The sequence below is a fragment of the Pagrus pagrus genome (genome assembly GCF_965226575.1).
Source record: "Pagrus pagrus genome assembly, chromosome: 12".
NCBI classification, from domain to species: Eukaryota; Metazoa; Chordata; class Actinopteri; order Spariformes; family Sparidae; genus Pagrus; species Pagrus pagrus.
Window position 1 is genome coordinate 6,823,470 of NC_140196.1, and position 21,183 is coordinate 6,844,652.

Here is a 21,183-nt window from a genome sequence, read left to right on the forward strand (position 1 = left end):
AGTCACACACACACACACACACACACACACACACACACACACACACACACACACACACACACACACACACACGCGGACAGGCAGCAGAAGAAGAGGCGGACGGTACAAACATCCATCAGCTGCACGAGCCGACCAGAGACTCTTCATTTATTTCTGTTAGTTAGTGAGCGAGAGATGAGACACAGAGGATGATATAGATACAATGTGATTTATCAAAATGATGCAACATTAAATAAATATAGGGCTGTTATTATTATCATTATTATTATTTTCTATTATTATTATATTTTAGTTTAGTTTTTCTGAAACCGGATTGTTAAAAAGTTACTTACACGTTACGTTACACTACATTTCAGTGATATTTGATTTGACAAGTGACCCAACTGCTTCACAAGTCAAGACGATATGTGCTATTTATTTATTTATTTATTTATTTATGTATTTATATTTTACTTATTTAAAATCCCTCCTCTCTCTCTTGTGAATTCTACTTGATGTAACTCTTCTCTTCTCTCTTTTAAGGCTGCAGTCATCTTTAAAATGGCCTCTCTGACATTTTTTAGTACGCCGATAAAAACAAACAAACAAAACACAACCACCGTCACATTATTCAGGATCATTCAGAAGCTGAACTCTCTGAATCTCTCAGGTCTTGGTGAACTTATCACACCAGCAGCAGCCTCGCTCCTCTCATTGGTCTGCAGCAGCAGCAGCAGCAGCAGCAGCAGCAGCAGCAGCGCTGGGATCCTAACTTACTTTGTGACCTCCCCCCCTCCCCCCTCCACCCCTCCCGCCTCCTCTTCACCGGCCTGCGCCACGTCATTAATCTCTGTCAATCAATACTTCGATCAGGTTTATCACTAAGCGCATAAATGCAAAACCATACAGTCCGTGGGAAAACAAAGTTTATCTGTAAAGAACTCCTGCGTCCGGACACTGACTGGCTGTATTTCACACATATTGCGCGTCAGGACGTCACCTGTGCGTCTGACCGTCTGTCTGTCAGGTGTGGACAGGTGCACGCGAGCCGCACGCGCGCAGAAAACGACCCAGGCACCGTGTGACAAACTGACTTCTTCTTCAACACTAAATGACGCGCGGGGTCATTTAAAAAGTGCGAGGTATCCGGTGCGAGACGTGTTTTCATCCCGGTGAGGACGACCATCAGGAACGCTGTGCTCGTACCCGCCCCACATTTTAAATACACAGAGGCGCGCGCTCATGTCTGTGACACGCGGCTCAGCCTGCTCTTAGAGGAGCGCTGTTGGACCAGAGATGAGATACAGCCCTGGAGAGCTCCCGTCCACATCAATGCATACAGCGCCACGGCGCCGCGGAGACGCTCGGTTCTGTCCTGTCCTCGGAACATCAGAACTTATCTCCACCGCTCTGGATTGATCGGACATTTTTGAATCAATGGATTGGCTTTCAAACGGTTTGCTCATTTTATCGCTCCAGGAGGGCTAAGAGGGGTAAGAGAGAGTGCGCGTCCCTGAGTGAGCGTGAGAGACAGGAGCGAGAGACGAGGGGAGAGGGTGGGGAGGGTGGGACAGGGGAACATATATCCTTCAGCTATGGAGCTCACCATGGAGAACCTCCACAGCGTCTCCTCGCACTCCCAGGCGGGAGACCTCATGAGCTCCCCGCACGGTCGGCCGTCACCGTCCCCCAGCTCCACTCCCCGGAATCTGGTCTCGCACGCTCCCGGCTCGCGGACAGCCATGGTGTCCGGCATGGCCTCGCTCCTGGAGGGCTCCGGCGGGGACTACCGGACAGACCCGTCCGCGCTGTCCGGACACCTGCACCCGTCCATCAGCATGTGCGAGACCGGGATGAGCCTTAGCAACACGTACACCACCCTGACGCCCCTGCAGCATCTACCTCCGATATCCAACGTCTCGGATAAGTTTCACCACCCGCACTCACACCACCACGCTGCCGCCCATCAACGCCTCTCCGCCGGGAACGTCAGCGGCAGCTTCACGCTGATGCGCGACGACCACCGGGGGCTCGCCTCCATGGGCAACCTGTACAGTCACTACCCCAAAGAGATGTCCGTGTCCGGCATGGGTCACGGCTCGCTGTCCCCGCTGTCCAGCGGGCTGGGCTCTTTGCACAACTCCCAGCAGCCTCTCTCGGCCTACGGTCCGAGCGCGCACCTCTCCACCGACTCCAAGATGCTCTCTCCGGTGTCAGGGTTCGAGTCCCACGCCTCCATGCTGTCCCGAAGCGACCAAGAACACCTGGCCAGGAGTTTAGGGGGCCACGGCCACGGTATGATCTCCAACCTCAATGGCATGCACCACCACCCGCACAGTCACCTCCACTCCCAGGCGAACGGCGCGGTAATGCTGGGGGACCGGGAGAGGCACGGCCACGGAGGCGGGCAGGGAGTAGCGGGGTCAGGCATCCAGGCGGAAGAAATCAACACAAAGGAAGTGGCTCAGCGGATAACGGCCGAGTTAAAGCGCTACTCCATCCCGCAGGCCATATTCGCCCAGAGGATCTTGAGCCGGTCGCAGGGAACCCTGTCAGACCTGCTCCGGAACCCCAAACCCTGGAGTAAGCTCAAGTCAGGCCGGGAGACCTTCAGGAGGATGTGGAAGTGGCTGCAGGAGCCCGAGTTCCAGCGGATGTCTGCTCTCCGACTGGCCGGTAAGACCCCGTCCTCTCAGGTTTATTAATCCACATTAAAACTGATCAATCTGAAGCAACAGCCCGGTCACCTCACACCGCGAGTCTCCAGATTATCAACACGCACACTGAAGCCGCGCAGGCCTGAAACATTCAGCACCACGGACAGTTCAGGAGCGCGCGCAGGGCCACGGCGGCTCCACCGCTGAAATGATCTCATTAAACCCTTTAAAAAAATAGATTATTCACGTGGAGAGGACACGTTCAATGGTAGTGAGTCTAAAGCTCTGGTAAACAAAGATGTTAACGACTTGCTTTGGGCGTGCGCAACTGCGTTTACGCGAGGCTGTTGTAGACTAAATCTGTAGGTCTATATTTTTGATCGGCACACAGCAAATCGCTCATTGATTCACAATAAACCTCGAAATAGTTGCCCTCCCACCGACGGCTGTTTTTCACCCTCTCTTTCTGTGTGCGACCATAAACACACACACACTCCACGGTGGTGGTGGTGGTGGTGGTGGTGGTGGAGGAGATGGTGGTGGCGGGGCTACTGGGCCAACTAGTTGCGCGGGAGAAGCGGGGTGACCCCAGGCTGCCTGATCAATACGCCAGTTCCCACTCTCCCTTTTAAATGTGGCACACGGATCAATACTCGTATCGGAGCTGAAAGACGCAATAACCGCACCGGGTCTCTCCGGCTTCCCAGTTAACGCTGCGTAGTAAAAAGCTCTATATTTAGATCGCAGGCAGGTGTATGACGGGCTGCGAGGCATGGGCACGCGCTCCCTGTGACTCATCATGACTTCACTTCATTAAAAGACCTTTTAAAAACACTTTTGTACATTATACCAGTGACATCACTCTTATAATCAGAGATGTAAAACACTTGGATTGTTCTCCTCCAACGTGGAGCCACTGATCTGTTTCAAGGCAACCTTAAGCTGCACCAACACGTCCTGATGAAGTATTGATTGGACCTGGGATGGGGGGGGATTGGTAACAGGGACCAGTACAGACGAGACAATATAAAGAATGAAGAGTTTTGATTGATGCTGAGGAAGCTCAGGGGAGATGGGTAAAGCAAATGTTGCCTCTTTCATTGGCTGAAAATGACACCTGTGAGAGTCCTCTGCTCAACTGATGTATTATGTATAATGTATTACAGTAACATACCTTTGATGTTCCTCTGTACAAGATGGATATTGCAATCCACCATCACAACAACATTAGAGTGAGCAAAATCACCAGGATGAGACACTTTTTAAAGGCGCACTGTGTAGTTTTTTTGAAGAAAAAGAGAAAAGATCTTCATTTTTTTAAGCCTAAACAAACTAAATAAACAAACTCTCTTTGTTTTCTTGACTGAATAAACTCAACACACAAACTGACCTTAAAGGACAACACACATACTGCTTTACTTTGTTTATATGTGGCGGACCCTGCCACCTTTCTAGCCTCAAACAGTGTTCTGGGGACCTTGTTTTCCTCTGAGAACAGAAATGAGTTTGTATTATCGCCTTAAAAAAATTATGACTGAAAACTACAGAGTGCCCCTTTAATGTTGTAAACAACACAACTTAAAGGTGCAGTATGTTGTTTTTGGAAAAGCTATTCAGCAACTCAGAAAGGTAATATTTATGATAATACAAACTCAGGTATATCTTTTCTGTTCTCTGAGGAAAATCAGGTCCCCAGAACACTGTTTGAAGCTAGGAAAGGTGGCAGGGTCCGCCACATATAAACAAAGTAAAACAGCATGAAACTGTGTTGTCCTTTAAGGTCGGTTTGTTTATTCGGTCATGAAAACAAAGAGCGTTTGTTTATTTAGTTTGTTTAGGCTTAAAAAAAAAAATCAATGAAGGTTTTTGTCTTTTCTTGCCAAAAACGACACAGTGCACCTTTAAATCTGAGAAGTTATAGATAGATAGATAGATAGATAGATAGATGAGGATTAGGAGCCGAGGCTGTGAGTGTCATTAATAGTGTAGCTCTGTCCTTTCAGTGTTTGCCTGGCTTTGCACATAAGAGATCAATAAGGCCGTTTCCCCTTCCCAACCCCCCCTTCTCTCTCCCACTCCCTGGCGCTCTCCCTCTATTTTCTCCTTCTCTCTCTCTCTCTCTCTGGAGCATATGACAATAATATCACTAATCTTTCGCTGGTTAACCTGGCAACAGGCAGGCAGGTTGTTTGGCTTCAGGAGGATCGGCGCCACAGGAACAAAAACAAAACAAAACCACAAAAAAAAAAAGAAAAAGAAAATCATTGGCTGGAGGACGAGGTGGGGATGAATGTGAGCTGCTGCTGCTGCTGCTGCTGCTTGCATGAAGTCAAACAATGCACACACACTCACAGCCATTTTCCTCTCCTCCACTCTATCTTTTAATGCCCATCAAAAAACTTGCCTGCATGCGCCATTAAAGATTAATACCCGCTCTGCTGTTCCTCATATTTTTTTTCCCGGAGAATACAAATGGAGCAAATTGGGAACGTACAAAAAAAAAATGTAAGTGCAAAAGCGAGAAAAGCAAAAACCTGACATGTGGAAAAAGAAAAGAGGTGGAAAAGCTGGGAGATGCCATTGATTGAGTGAGGGCGGGCATGGTTTGGGCTTTGTGTGAACATCCAGATAGAGACAGGGGTAGTGAAAGGATCAATAGCCACCTTAATAATTGATAAGTATAAGGGAGGAAGGAGGGGAGAGGAGAAGAGAAAAGAGAGAGGCAGAGAGTGGCGGTGGTGCTGTTCGCTCTTGTAACAGCATCTTTCTAGGTAAGCAAAGTCAAATCTGTGGTTAACAGCCGAGGACCACACGCAGCCCGAACACCGTGCCGGAGGGCGTGTAAGTGGTTTCAAAGAACCCTGTTTACACCCCAAAAACATCCCGACAGCAGCGAGGACAGTGCAAACTCACATCAGATCGTGTTTTTTTATGAAGCCCCCACGTGAAAAGAGGCTGCAGCAGGGAGGGCTGATATCCGGACGCAGAAACAGCAGACAGATCAGAGCTTAAGAGCATCTTACAGTAGACAAAGAGCATCAGAGCGTCCAGCTGCCTATCGAGTCGTAGTAATGAGCGCTTTCTGCTCATGTCAGCGAATCCTCAAAGCAATCCAAGGTTGTGATGTCATTTGATTTTTAAAGGTTGCGATGCTTTATGGGGTTTGTAATGCCTTTATGGAGGCACGCGAGCACATTTCACCCAGTGTGTGTGTGTGTGTGTGCATGTGTGAGTGCTTCCACATGTGTATGTGTGTGTGTGTGACTGGGTTATAGAGTATGTCTGCACTATACATTGTTCAGGCTTATCTGACTCACTCTGAATCGGTATTGATTTCCTCTCTTCTGCTCTCTTCGGCTCTCTCATTCTCCCTCTCCCTCCCTGCCTTCCTCCCTGCCTCCCCCCCTCTTCTCGCTCTCTCTTCTGGCTCTGTACCAGCATCAGCAAAGCACATCCCTTTTGCCTTTCTACCCTCATTTTTGCGTAGCCGCTACAGGCACACTGGTGTGAAATACTGTGACACTCAAGCATGAATGAGAGTGAGTGAGGAGAACACTGGCTTTACATGACAGTAAAGTAAAGAAAACCTGTTTAAATTATCTTTCATTAAATAGAAACAGATGAAATTAGATATGTGTGGCAGCTACGACCCTCTCGCTTCAATCATAACCAATCATATCTCATCATTTAACTCCAGTCTAGAAAAACCAGGTTGTTGTTCAGGACCTCCACCCTCCTCCTCCTCATCACTGGGACTTTTCATTCACAACATCATGAAAGTACCTACATTTAATAAAAGAGGGTTTTTTTTTGTGTGTGTGTTCAGTAACTTTGACTCTCAAAAACACACTCGACAAATCCTATTTTAAGGCGAATGATATCAGAGGCAACACAAGGGCTTCACTGTGTGTTGATGAGTGGAGACATCAGGGCTCAGACCAAGAGACATTTAACAATATGTGATTTTAGGAGATGTTATGATCAGTGTGAGGTCAGAGTAGATAGTTATGTCAGGGAAAAACTGTATAATGTTAAATGAAAAGGGTAAAATGAATGATGAGGAGGAGTCATTCAGGTCAAATCAACAACACCAGCTCAGTCAAACAAAGGCAAAAATTACACTGACCATAGAAAACATTTCCATCACATTGACATTAACGTTAACATTTCTTGGTGCAAGTTAGTTTTCAGGATATTTTCTAACAAATTGTGCATTTAAAAAGTGATACAGACATGGCCCCAGTGTAAATGACTCCTGTGAGGCAGCATCATGTAAAAACTAAAAGTCAGCCTACAATATTTAATTTTAATTTCTACTCCAAAACCGTCTGTCGACGCCTGGAAATCTACTTTTGAGGTCCAAACTCACAGGCTGAGAACCAGAAGTGTAAAGAAAAGATGCAACACTTACTTTAATAATGGTTTGTTTTATAAACAGGCTGGGTTGTGTCGCTATATGATGACATCATTCATCATAAATATGAACATAAACACGTGAATAAGGAAATAATGTTAAATTGATTAATCTCTAAATCCAACAATCATTTATATGTGGAGCGCTGCCTCATGTTGGTGAACGTTCATTAAAAGAAGAGACACTTCCCTTTAAATCCTGAGAGGTGTAAATAAAATCTTTAAAGTTACATTCATCAGGATTTAATTACAATTAACTTGAACTGAAAACCTGTTTCGAAATTAGACTGTAGCTGTGTGTGTGTGTGTGTGTGTGTGTGTGTGTGTGTGTGTGTGTGTGTTGCTCAGCAGTATATTTCAGCAGAGACACATTTAGTTTAATTAGTTATTTTATTTCCCATTTAGCCTCTTTTATTTATTAAATTGTTGTTCATCAGCTTTTATAAATAAAGTTAATTACATTAATTAATGGGGTTTAATTCAGAATTAACTTTATTAACACAACAAAGATACTTTAAACGTTAAAATTATATTTGATTTGATTGATTAAAACATTTTTTTTGTTCGTTTTATTTATTTCAACTTCAGACTTTGACTTATATGACTTATATATATATATATAAATCGGTACATGTCGCATGTATCTTCGTATTTATCAAACTGTCACGAAACTCAAATCTGAACATTTTCCTTTGATTAAAGTAAAATAATAATGTCTGAACATTTCCACGCAGTTAAAACAAAACACAAAACAAACGCTGGATTTTAAATCCCTCTTCGTCCGATATTTACGTCATTAATATGCGGCTGTCAGGTTTTTATAATTTTTTATAAATTAATTTTATAATTATTTTTTTTAAGTTTCTACATCACATTTCTCGCTTTAATTTCCCCTCAACGCTTCTCTTTTTAAAATAAAATAAAATAAATAAAACTCGTTTCATTCCCTCCACTTCCACCGTGTTCAGATACAAACCCGCTCTCTCTCTGTGTCTGTGGAGTTAATTTGTCCAGTTTATCGCGAGTTACAAACAATTGAATTAGAATAAAACATTTAAAAGTGCGGCTGCAGCCCTGCACGCGGTTAATAGACCAGAAGCCGATATCTGATAGGCTGTAAAGCTGCCGATCAGTCGTCCCAACAGGACAACACAAGGCTTTACATCGACAAATAAACGAGAGCTTTCAAATAATCCGATCCTCATCAGTCGAGCGTGTTTTTTTTTTTCTCTTAAGGATGGAGGGACGTCCGCTTCCTCCGCTGCTGCTGTGTGTCGGTGCGGGCTTCCTTTCTTTTCTTTCTTTTTTTTTTTTTTTCCTACTTCCCAGCAATGAATAGGCCTATAACATGATCAATATAATCAATAACCGTACATCTGAGAGGTGTGACAAGAGAGTGATTGACGTCAAACTGTTTCTCGCCTGCAGTCGTCCGTCCAGGGCGGGAGAGGGCCCGTCTCACCGGACACAAAGCCCGATTTCATCCGTCCGTCCAGGCGTCGACTAGCAGCAGCACGGTGCGGTTAGTTCACCGTCTGCCCCTCATGCCCCCCCCCCACCCTCCACCTCCACCCCATCCTCCCCCCTCCTCCTCCCATCATCTGCCTGCACACACACACACACACATGCACACACACACTGATGTCACACACACATCACATAATGCACCCCTGCACCTATAAATTCATTGATCTGTGTGTGTTTATTGGCGTTTTCTCCTGCCTTTTTGAAGATGACAGTCATATCGCATGTGCTTCTTTATTTTGACCACATCACAGGGCCTCAGATAGACGGCCTTCTGAGTGTGACTCACATCCACTTATCGGCTTTCATCTCTGTTTTTTAATCGAGCTGATATCTGGAGGAGGCAGCTGCCATCTGAGAGTCTCATGTTTCCTCCTCCTCCACGTTCAAACACTTCAAAACACAGCAGACAGACTCTGCGAGCGTCTTCGGTCACAAGCCAGCCGTGCTCAGCCTGTAACGTGGAGAGTCTGTTGTGTGTTTTTTTTTGGCTTTGTGTTGCTTCACAGTGCAGATTGTGATGTATGGTTCTGCTGAAGGGATAGTTTCTGTGTTCACCTGAGCCGATCACCGCTCAATATGCAACTTGCACAAGTGTGATGTAGAAACTCGAAGCCTCCGGTGCACAGAGAGTTAGAAACTTTTCACAAGGGCTGCAGCTAATGATTCATTTCACTCCCGATTGGTCGATTATGCCGATTATTTTCTCGGTTAATCGTTAATCTAACAAATGCCAGACAATGTTGAGAAAATGTTGATCAGTGTTTCCCAAAGCCGCGTCATAGAGGAGTAAAGAAACATTTAAAGGTGCACTTTGTAGTTTTCATGATGGAATAAACTGAATAAACATGATTGTTTATGTTAGCAGGACCTTTCTTAGTGTCAAATAGCGTTCTGGGCACTTCATTTCCCTCGAGGATGGATTGTTTATATGGAAAATATATCAAATAACTACTTCAGAGTTTGCATCATTCCCTGATTACTATTGTAAATATGAACTTTCTGGGTTTAATTCTTTCCCTGAACTACATCGTGCACCTTTAAGAAACTGGAATCAGAAAATTTAGACTTTTTGTTTCTTCAAAATAGTTGTTGATTAATGAAATAGATAACAACTAACTGATTAATTGCTGCAGCTCTTTTTAGAGCTAAGATTTAAACTGCATTTCTGTGCTTTAATGCCACAATTTAACTTTTTTGAGGAAAAAAAAATACACAAACTTTTTGTACTAAGAGTGTTTTTATAAGGGAGACCGGGGGGGAGATCAACCAGTTTTTACATTTGATTATTTTACAGCCAAATAAAAGTATATTTGTTTCAAATAATAGTTTCAATATATATACACCTCAGGTTGTTGTGCACCCATGGAAACATAAACAAGTTATGTGAGCAATGACCAACAAAAAAAAAGTAGTCAAGTAGTCCAAAACACATATATTTTATTTAAGATACAGGATTGACAACTTTAGAAACATGATGAATTTACTTGGCAATAATCTTTTTTTTTTGCTCTGGTTTGCTTCCTCTCTCCATGTGCTTCAGTCCAACATGGAGAGAGTCTACTTCCTAGGACGGGTTGTAGGACGGGTCAGCGTCAGTATCCGACAAGTTGGGAATGAGACTCAAAAATCAGCATTTCTTACAAATATGACCTTTAACATTGACCTAGATACAGGGAGTGGCTCATTTTACCCACTGGCTCGACTTATCCCGTTCTCATCTATGTCTTAAAGAGGCCATATGCTAATTTTCAGGATCATATTTTTATTTGTGGGTCCTAGCAGAACAGGTTTACAAACTTTAAATTTCAAAAAAACACATTATTTTTTCTCATATGATGCACTGCTGCAGCATCTCTTACACACTGGGTCTTGAATGCTCGGTTTTAGCTACAGAGTGAGACATCTCGCCTCTGTTCAAGCTTTGGTGAGAGTTGCACATGCGCATTACTTAACGGGCAGGATGTAGCCAATCAGAGGCAGAGAAGGGCGTGCCAAGGTAGTGTGATCTAAAATAACACAGCTACAGCAGTAGCAGCTGTATGTCTGCTGACTGACTGGAGTGTATACTGTATATTTTATAATAAATATATGATTATATTTATTTATATATTGACTTTGGGCTTTTTCACTTTGCAGAACTTCTACATGCACAAAAATGCTTCATAACACAATAAAGAAAAGGCAAAAACATAACATGACCAATGAGGAACTGACTGAATATGATCAGTTGTTGTCCAATCCAACTGATATTTGTCTCTCAGCTGCAGATTGCTATCAGGGTATCACATGCTCTGTAATATAACAGACAAAAGTAAACCGCCATCCGCCGACTTCCCCTCTCATCCTCATGTATAATTGCACATCTTACAGACAAAGTGGAGCGAAGTAGAAGCAGCAGCCACTTAAGTGATAAAGCCGAGCAGCTTTTAAAGGAGGCACAAGTTAACATGCTACACGCAGGCACTGAGTTAATCTTTGGATCGGCAAGAGGTCGAGATTAAGCAGAGTGCCAGTTGCATCGTTGACACCAGGACGTAGGAAAGAGGCGACATGAGCGAGTGCCACTTGAGACCTCCGAGCGCCACCGCTTGTCTCTTCTGAAAAGCCCATTTGGTAATGAGGCGACTAAAGATAGCCTACGATGGTGTGCTCCTCGTCTCAAGAGAGGTCACTTTAATGAGCAGCTCCCGCTTTACCTTCCCTGTGGTCCTATTCATTGCCGTGGAAGGGGGGGGAGTCTCGTTTGAAATGTATCTATTGATTATCTGAAATATGATTGACCAGGCAGGCCCGGGACTTGTGCTAACTCTCTGGTGTCGCTCTGCAGGCCTCAGAGCTGCGTCGGGAGGCTGACGGAGGAGAACCAGAGTGGTGTTGGCATTGTAAAATGGCCGGTAGCACAAGTTGTTCGAAAACAGGCATTACATATTAAATTATCACTATATTAGCACTAGCATTCAGTCATTACATTAGGGAGTATTGAGTTTGGTTTGAGACAGCACTTAGAGAGCCGCGAGGAGATTCTGGCATGGCTGGGCCTGAACCAATTGAATAAACGTTCCATGAAATGGTTCTGAAGTGCGGATCAATCAATATGGGGGCTATCAATCTGAGGGCAAATTAAAACAATTGAGCAAAACAAGGAGAGGAACAGAGTTGAAGAAGTGGAGGGAGGTCTGGAGAGTGATGTGTCGGCCGAACGCGTCCAAAACCTGCATCCAGCTGGAGGGAGAAATATCTTGTTTATTAATTATGCTTTGCTTGCAGTAACAAAGCATGAACAATGGCCATTCAAACACACACACACACACACACACACACACACACACACACACACACTCACACTCACAGGCATGCATACACATGTGCACATTCATATCGATCTGCTCCCCTCACAGTCAAATCTGTTTACTGCTGTTGTCTAAACCTGCTGTAAAGTCATCAATCATTTGCATACACCACCTCCACACTGCAGCCACCACCTCCTCCTCCTCCTCCTCTCTCATCCTCATCCTCAAATATACTTCCTCACTTTTCTGTCTTCCTCCACATCTCGTGCACGTGTGCTCACTATATTATTATTATTTATATATATATATATATAATGGTGACATTATGAGAGACATTCCTTTGTCCTCCTCCTCAGGCTGGATGGCTGCCACTCTTTCCCGCCACACTTTTTCTTTTCCCTTTGTTCCTCCACAGATAAACAATTTCTTCTCCATCTGTCTGTCACACAGGCGCGCTCACGAGCTCTACTCCCCGATGCGAGGCCGTGCACACCGCGCGCACACACACACACACTCTCTCTCTCACACACACACACACACACACACACACACCTCGGTCTCGCGGATCGATGGGGATCGATCGGGTGGGGAAGGGAGCCCTGATTACTGGACCACGTGTTCGGGAGAAAACCGCGGAAAATCGATCATTGCAGCTTTTTAGGGCAGCAGAACAGAACAGACTCCCTTCAGTCTCCACAGCGAGAGCCGAGCCTACTGACGGTGCAGCCAGGCAAGGCACACCGCCTCTTTGTCAGCATTTCACATCACGCTCCTCCAGTTTCACACAGACCCGCCGCGAAAACTATTTATCCTCCACGATCTCTGCTTTTCCTTTTGTATCATTAAACCAGGGATTTACACGTTCACACAGAATAATAACGATTAAACTCCCACTGGTGCTTTTTTTTTTTTTCTGTTTTTTTTTCTCTTTGCATGTTAAAGACAGTACTGATGACCATTTTCCAAGCCTTCTATACGTTTGCAGATTGATTTCCTATCCTCCAGGTAGCCTCGCTGGTTTCACTTCATTTCACTGCACTCTGCAACTTGTAGATATTTGAAACTTGCCTGAAATAGGAAATCCATCCCAATGAAGACTTAATCCCCTTAATGTTTGTTCTCTGTGTTATTGTCATGTCCCGCCTGCTGCAGGGGCCATTACAGGGCCTGTGCGTAGCATTCAAGGACAGTTCGACATCTGGGTTACGTCGAAACTTTACATTAGGGGCGTCACGATGAACCAATATTGACGATAATCATGATATTTTAAAAATGAATTGCTGATATTTCGTTAATAATACATTCATCGCGTCTTTTTCTGCTTTATCATAGTACAAAACGAAACGAATAGAGGTAATGATATGACCTGAGTTAGTTTGTTAGCTCAGTTAGCTGTGCAGGTAGCTGTCCGAGATGTAAGCTCTGAGCACCAGGGGAGTGTTAAATAACGGGTTGGGGCTAGCTGGTTAGCATGCTAACTTCAGTAGATATCTGATCGATATAATACACAGATCTCTTCACATTCTGTGGATTGTTTCAGTTATGGTTACAGACTCTCTTTCCACCTCCCTACATGCATATTCTGAGTGTATTTCATAGAGACTAAAAGTATATATAAATACATTAAAAACAAATTCTATAGATATTGCTATAATATCGTTATTGTGAATTATTTCAGCCACTATAATCGCGTAGTAAAAATCTGATTTCCTTACAGCCCGAGTTGCAACTTCAATGTTCTTTAGGTTCAATTTTACCATTTTATTTTGTGACAACTCTGTGCTCATGCTCTGGTCAGGTTTAGGCCCAAAAACCGCTTGGTTAGGGTCAGAACAAGATCATGTTTTGGCTTAAAATACCTGGTGTCGGTCGCTACAAACACAGCTGGAGTACATCCGGTGTTTGTTGCCACAAACTCAGCTCTCAATTGTCACAAGGTCTACTTAAAAATAGTGGTTTCACGCTTACAAATGTTGTGGTCACTGGTTTGGCAGCCTTCATGCATTTAGTTTATTCGATATTCAGGCGATAAACATGTAATATGACACGTTTTGTAGAGATGTCAATATGCTGCGTAGCCTATGACGCGTACAAGTGTGAGCGTATCAGTGGTTTGGGCTGGGCTGCGGATACACAACTGTAAAGAGTTATCATTCCCATGCTGTAAATATAAACAAGCATACACATTCATGGTGGAAATTATACGTTAATTTGTTTGTCTGTACAAAAATCGGCTCTTAAACAACAATTCTCGATTCTCGTTGTGTTCATGAACACACCATAAGAACAGTCAGCTCACCTGTTTGAAAGTAGACTTTACACACAAAGGTAGTTTGAAAATAAAGAAAACTGATAGCTCTCAAGCAAGTTTCAGACCTCCTCAAGTTAAACAAAAGCTGCCTGGAAGGTAAGAAATCAATCCAAGAATATTAAGTTTACTTTGGGAAATAAGACAGACAATATTTTAAAGGCTGAAGCCATAAAAGGTTATTAGGTAGTTTGAGTTTTAACTTTCAGAAATGCGTTTTAATTTGGTCTTTCTCACTCACAATTTTCCCATTCTCTCTCTTTGTAGCCTGAAATTCCCCCTGAAACGTGTCACTTTGTAGTTTAAACGGCAAATGTATACAGTCATACAGTCCAAGTATACATTTACATTTTAACAATGAGCTTAACACATCGTCTGATAACACTAAAACATTCATGGATGCACACAAACACCTGCATCGGCCCATTTTGTAATCGTTTGCTGTCACACCCTGATTTGCCCTTTAGCCATTAGCACTTAGCATCCCACCCTCATCCTGTACCCATCTGTTCCATCATTTATTAGTTCCCTTCGCGCCCGATCCTGTGTTTTGACTCCGTAAAGAATATTTTAATGGCAATAAAACTCCTCTCTCTTGTCCTCTCCTCCCTCCTTCCTCTCTCCAGCATGTAAACGTAAGGAGGAGGACCGAGGACGAGAACGCAACCAGGTGCCAAAGAAGCAGCGACTGGTCTTCACAGACCTGCAGCGTCGCACCTTGGTAGCCATCTTCAGAGAGAACCGCCGCCCCTCCAAGGAGATGCAGATCACCATCTCCCAGCAGCTGGGCCTGGAGCTCTCCACCGTCTCCAACTTCTTCATGAACTCACGCCGTCGCAGTGTGGACCGCTGGGACCCAGAGGAGCACGGTCACGGGGTGCACGGCCACATGCACACTCCTCATGGAAACAGCAACAACAACAACAACAACAACAACAACGCCTCACCGATCCAACCCGGTACCTCCTCTGCAACCACTTTCTCCAAGGCCTGACGGTGGCAGGACAGATGCTGAACAGATGCATGAAGGACGGAGGGGGGAGGGGTGTTTGTCACCGAAGCAGTGGGCTCTAACTCTAAATCCTGCAGAGCTACAGGGTGTGTAGCTCCACGCCACTCATCTGATTCATCTGCTCAAAGTGCTGACGACTTGTGCAGATGAATCAGATCTTTTCTCAATGCTCCGTGTGTTTTCTCATAATCTGAATGTTACTCTTCGGGTTAACTGCGTCTCAAATATTGACTCTTCGAACCAAAGATCCAATAGCTTTAAGAGAGTTTCCCTACAACAACCACACGTGGCTCTTAGTAAATCCACCTGAAAAACCAAAGAAAATCCATCCGCGCTGAGCCACACTGTGCGTCCGTGTTGAAGCCTTGATAAAGGGAGGATTTTGCGTCAAGAATCTCTGCCGGTTGTAAACACACCAAAGAATCACTCATGACAGGGAACCAATAGCTTTAAGACAGGAATACTTGAGCGGCTGCATGTTGGTCTTCACAAATCAGCCAGAAATCAGGCAGCAGATGTGATCAACCACTCCTCATTCCAGTAACAGACACTGAGGCTGATTAAGAGCTGCGTTTGTGTGTCAAGTGTCTGTGAAGCGCTCTCGGCAGCAGGCCCTCTGACCCGCCGACCGCTCGCACACCACCTCTGCATCGCTGCATGTCCTGCGTGTGCATGTGTGTAGCGGTGCACATGCTGCGCGTGCGCCCTGGGGGATGTGCGTGATTCCTCTGCAGTGATCCGGCCCCGCTCCACGTCAGTGTAACAGCGCAACCTGCTGTCCATTCACACCACATCTGAACATGTAGTTACAGCTCATATCTCCAGCAGGTCGCCTGCAGTGTAGATTTCTGTTAGGATAACAAACCCTATATAAGCAGTAGTAAGTGTAGCCCTGCAAAACACTAGACAAACATGATTACTCACACACCCTTTGATACACATTTGAATGTCTGTTTCTTAAGACTCTCGTCTCGTTGTATGGCAACACGGCCGTAGACCGCGTCGACACTTGAGAGGTTATTTTCAGGTTACAAAAAGGAGAACAATCAAACCGGGATGACACTTCCCCACATTTAAAAAAAAAAAAAAAAAAAAAGGAAGTGTCGTGCCCAAGTGTGAGGGAGGGGGCGGTCTGCTCTGTTCTAGTGGCCAAACGCAGAGGTCAAATGTCACAATATATAGTAGGATCCTGAGTGCCAATGATGTTTGCCTCTTTATGATAATCAGAGAACAGGTGCAGCCCGCTCCATCGCCGATGCCCGACCCCGCCGCGTCTGGCCTGCGTCATTACAACCGTACAAGTGCGAGCACTACACGGGCGCGTTGCCTATTCCATACCTCAGAAAAACATTGATGTGATCGACGTGAAACACAATGAAAAACGACTGTAAATAGTCTTTGATTTCATCTCCGTCTTATCTATTCTCTATTTATCTACTCTCTTGCTCTCTTGTTGTGTCTTTCTTTCATCCCCCCCCTCCCTCTAACTATTGATGCGGGTAATAATTAGTACCATAGACACATGGTTTCTCTCTCGTGACTATTGTGCTATGTTGTGCTGAGACTGTATGTAAAGAAGCACCTTGTCGACAAAATGTAAAAAAAAAAAACAACAACTTAAAGATGAAAAAAAAGAAAGAAAGAAGAATCAACATGTCATAGACTGATCCTATGCACAGACCAGGAAGGAAGCGATGAACTGTGCATACTTGTGAATACCTGTGTGATGGAACAGATGGACCTCTTCCTCCATCTCTGAACTTTGAGCCCTTTGGACTGGACTGTCACTGCATTCCTCTGCTGATGGTGTTTTTTGGGTTACCATGAGAACTTTGTTGTCTTTTTAATTTGTCTTGTGGGCAAAGCCACTTGTTGTGTAGCATCTTCTAGCGGGAGATAATCATATAAGAGCGGGAGACGCAGACAGGAGGAAGAAGGGGCGCAGCAGGTGGAGGCGGGAGAATCAGAGGCCCATCATCAGACTGGATCTTTTCATGGCGTTCCTCCACGGTTTGGGTTTCTGGTCGTTATGTCGTGCACTATAACAGATTCCCTGCCGGAGGTGTCGTTTTAAGACTTCTTGTAGGTTTCCAGTGATCCATTCAGAGAGTTAGCGATGGATGTGTGTATGGCTACCTCACAGAATAGAGTGGACTGTGACACAGCCATCGATACCAAAGATACTTCAAAGCCTGCCGTGTTCACACTGGACCTGGGACGTGCACACACACATGCAAAAAACACACACACACACACACACACATATGCAGATGCAGATATGCTTCTAAGTGCACATACTCCACAGAGCAGTCGTGCTGCATGGCGAACACACGGAGGTGTTTGTTATGTGGGAAGAGTTGAGTGCCTTTTTCCTTCAACCAGAGGGTTGGATTGCTCTGCACACTCACACACACACACACACACACACACACACGAACACACACTGGATTTAAAGTGAAGGGGGGCACACACTGGGTGAAGGGGGAGCGACACAGGAGGGGTCCTCATGACTTTTATTTGAATTCAAAGAGCACTTTTTTCACACAGCGAGGGGGAAAAGATTGTTTACCGCCGCCAATTTTTTTTTTCTTTTTTGCTGCATATGATTTTTTTTAACGCTGGAGTACGTCCTCTCTCCACGATACACACATGCACACACACTCCCACCAGAGATATTTTTGTGTAATTTGTAATCCGAGTGTAGGTGTGTGTGTGTATCTGACCGTTTACAAAGCCCCCCGATCCCCCGCTCTCTCATTGGCTCGCATCCAAACGTAACCAGCCAATGATCAATCAGTACAGAAACCGATGAGACCTTTCATCTCCTAAAAGACACATGATGATGCCCGTCGGTGACCCCCGCCCCATCCAAACCCTCTTCGCTGGTCCCTCCGTCCAGGGTAGCATCACAACGAGGCAGGCACGTGTAGACAATTCATCTCGATATACCTCAAATCTTTATTGTAAAGGTTAATGTAGTGAAACAATAATGACAATGTTTAGCAATGAGAGTGACGATGAAGTCACAGCAAAATGATTGTTCCGTTTTGTTTGTTTTTTTAAATTTTATTTATTTATTTATTTAAAGGAGCGTGTGCAGTATGAACCGTGTTATGGTTTGACATCTTTTGACTTGGTTGACTCTTTGTTTGTAGGTTTGCACATTGTCCTTTTTTGAAGTTAAGAGGAAAGATTAAAAAGAAGAAGGAAGGAGCATAAATGAACAGGTAGGGTAGGACCAAATATATGATAAAGAAGCAGGAGAGTGACGAAAAAGTATGTTTTCAAAGAAAGGTGTAAGAAATGTTTAAAGGGACACTATGTAGTTCTGGAGAAGAAATTCAAACTCAGAATTTTAATATTTACAATACTAATGGGGTAAAAATACAAACTCAGAAATATTTATTTTTCCATAACTGAATAAACAAGCTGTTGTCAGAGGAAAATAAGGTCCCCAGAACACTGTTTGAAGCTAGAAAGGGTGGCAGGGTCCGCCACATACTGTATAAACAAAGTAAAACAGGATGAAACTGTGTTGTCCTTTAAGGTCAATTTGTTTATTCAGTCATGAAAACAAAGAGAGTTTGTTTATTTAGTGTGTTTGGTCACAAACAGATCGTTCTCCTCTGATTAAAACTACGTAGTGCTCCTTTAAGCTCAAGGTTAACACATCATGGACACTCATTTCTGTTCTGCATCACTTTTCTTTGGCTTATTTTGTGTTTGAAGATTGTCTCCTATGTGTGTTAAAGTGATTCCCATATTAAAAAAAAAAAAGAGAACCAACCAAAGCACCTCTGTCATTATGGTTGGATGAGCGATTCTTTTATGCATGGATACTATATAAGTGTATATAAACTGCAGGATGAACTGTACCTCTACAGGTGGAGAAGAGGGGGAGAAACAGGGAAAAAACATCTGGGTTTTTGGTTTCCCGTCCAACTAATATTTACATTTGTGTCTTTCATGTGCTGTTTGTATAAAATGTGTGTATTTTGGACGTGTAGCAGCTTCATCACTGTGTCTCTCCTCCCGTTGTAACCCCTTCCCTTTACGTGGAAACAGTCTCCACACGTCCACGTCTGTACATGTATCCCTCCTTTGTTTCATCACACAGGTGTGAGTGTGACTTCATGTGTGAGTTCCCCTTGTTTTGTTCCTGTATTTTCAGCTCATCCCTTTTTAATCTGAATTCGATCGGCCCGGGTGTTTGTCTGCTTCAGGAGCCGTCTGAAGCATAAACAAACAGACAGCCGGCCGGCTGAAATACGCTTTGTATCGGCGCATCAAAATGGCGTAATTTGCTTTTTCCTTCAGACAGACCTCAGAGCTCTGGAAGCCCCAGTGTTGATGTTCTCTCCCTCTTCCCTTACCAATCAATCAATCAGAACCAAGTGTCTTTGTGATGGTAGAAGACAATCAATTTCAAATAGAGCAGAGACAAAAAAAAAAAAAAAAGAGAAGGAGAGAAGGGGGGAGAGAGAAAGAGAGTGATGGAGGAGGGCAGAGAAACTGACTGGACAGGAGGAGATGGGAGGGAAGGAGGAAGGACGGCTCTCAGAGAAACCAGTGTGTGTGTGTGTGTGTGTGTGTGTGTGTGTGTGGTCACCTTTAACCTCTGCAGAGTGACCTTTACGATGGGGGGGGGGCTGAGGCAACCAGGACCCTCCCCCGGCTATGATGGAGGTGGAGGTGGTGGGGTTGACTTGTTAAGTGGACGTCCAGTCGAAGATGTTGATCAAATGCCTGCACACATATGCACAGAACGCACACACACTCTCACACACACACACACACACACACACACACACACACACACACACACACACACACACACACTATCACAAACTATCCCCCAGAGAGCCTTTCTTCTGATCTTCGTCTCCCGGTAACACAGTGAGCCTGTCAGTCACGTTGGTCTGCCTTCAGCCTGTGGAGGGAGACTCGAGTAATAACTGGAACAAATAATACAACAAGTGAAAACCAGTATGGGTAAATTGTGTGTTTTGACTAAAAACAAATAAAGAGACAAGCAATTGGCTGACTGGCTGTTCATTTTCTTTGTCATGGTTTCTTTTCTGTGGTGCTCTGGTGCCATCTGGTGGTGTCAAGTAAAAGTATCAGGACACCTCTGATCAGATACTTCAGTGTGCACTTGATGGATTTAACCTCCAGCAGGTCAGGATCAAGAAATACTGAGATCATGAGTACAGTACCCCCCTTCTAAAATGTTTTATTTGGATTTGTCATGTTTTATTCAGTCATCAACAGAGCCCACCCTTTATCTGAGTTTTTAACTCAAACTCTGATCATTTCTTGACTTTTTCCTGCTTTTTGAAAATAAAAACAGCTGGAATTTAATTTAAAAAATGAGCAAACATTTGTCCATTTACACATCAATCAGCTAAAGATCCAGTGTTGAGGATTTAGTGGGTGAAATGTAATATAATATTCATAATTATCACATGCAACTAAGAATCGTTGGTTCTGGGTCACCTTACACTGAGACTCTTCCAGGGGGTCCACCATGTTGCACTGCCATGTTTCTACAGTAGCCCAAAACATACAAACCAAACCAGAGAAAGCCTTTCACTGTCTTTGTGTTTTAGAGGACAGGTTCTCCTACATGCTTGGAAGAGGATGATGAGAGGAGGAGTATTTGAATGATTGTAATCTTTAACCTCACTAATTAAACTAAATCCTACACAGGGGGTTTGTTGAGAGTCCTGTTTCTGGAAAATTGTTGTTCATTTCTGTATTTTGTTGATTAAATTGATGAAAATGAATATTTGTAGTGACGATGAACTGATCTGAGGAATCTGATCAGATCTGAGCATCAACACGAAGTGACAGCTCCTTTAAACACGACACTGACGTTTATTAAAACCTTCTCGTTCTCCGTCTCCTCCAGAGTCAAATGGTCCAAGACAGGTGTAGCCTAGCTTAGCACTAACGCTGCTAGCCTGTTAGCTCCACTTTCCAACAGCTCCAGCTCAT

General features: G+C 44.2%; 1 protein-coding gene across 2 annotated transcripts; it reads left to right on the forward strand.

The window, feature by feature from the left end:
- Nucleotides 1–1,574: 1,574 nt before the first annotated feature.
- Nucleotides 1,575–20,213, forward strand: onecut3b (one cut homeobox 3b; the record flags this gene model as incomplete). 2 transcript variants are annotated; one of them, XM_084370264.1, is made up of 3 exons in its annotated part: nt 1,575–2,655; nt 8,478–8,571; nt 14,801–14,877. In XM_084370264.1, 3 exons carry the CDS (start codon nt 1,575–1,577, stop codon nt 14,805–14,807), a joined length of 1,182 nt encoding a protein of 393 aa, XP_084226390.1. In that variant the 3' UTR covers nt 14,808–14,877. The 2 variants fall into 2 exon arrangements, with proteins under 2 accessions (XP_084226390.1, XP_084226389.1); XM_084370263.1 differs by lacking the exon at nt 8,478–8,571 and having other exon boundaries at nt 14,801–20,213.
- Between the last annotated feature and the right edge of the window lie 970 nt (nt 20,214–21,183).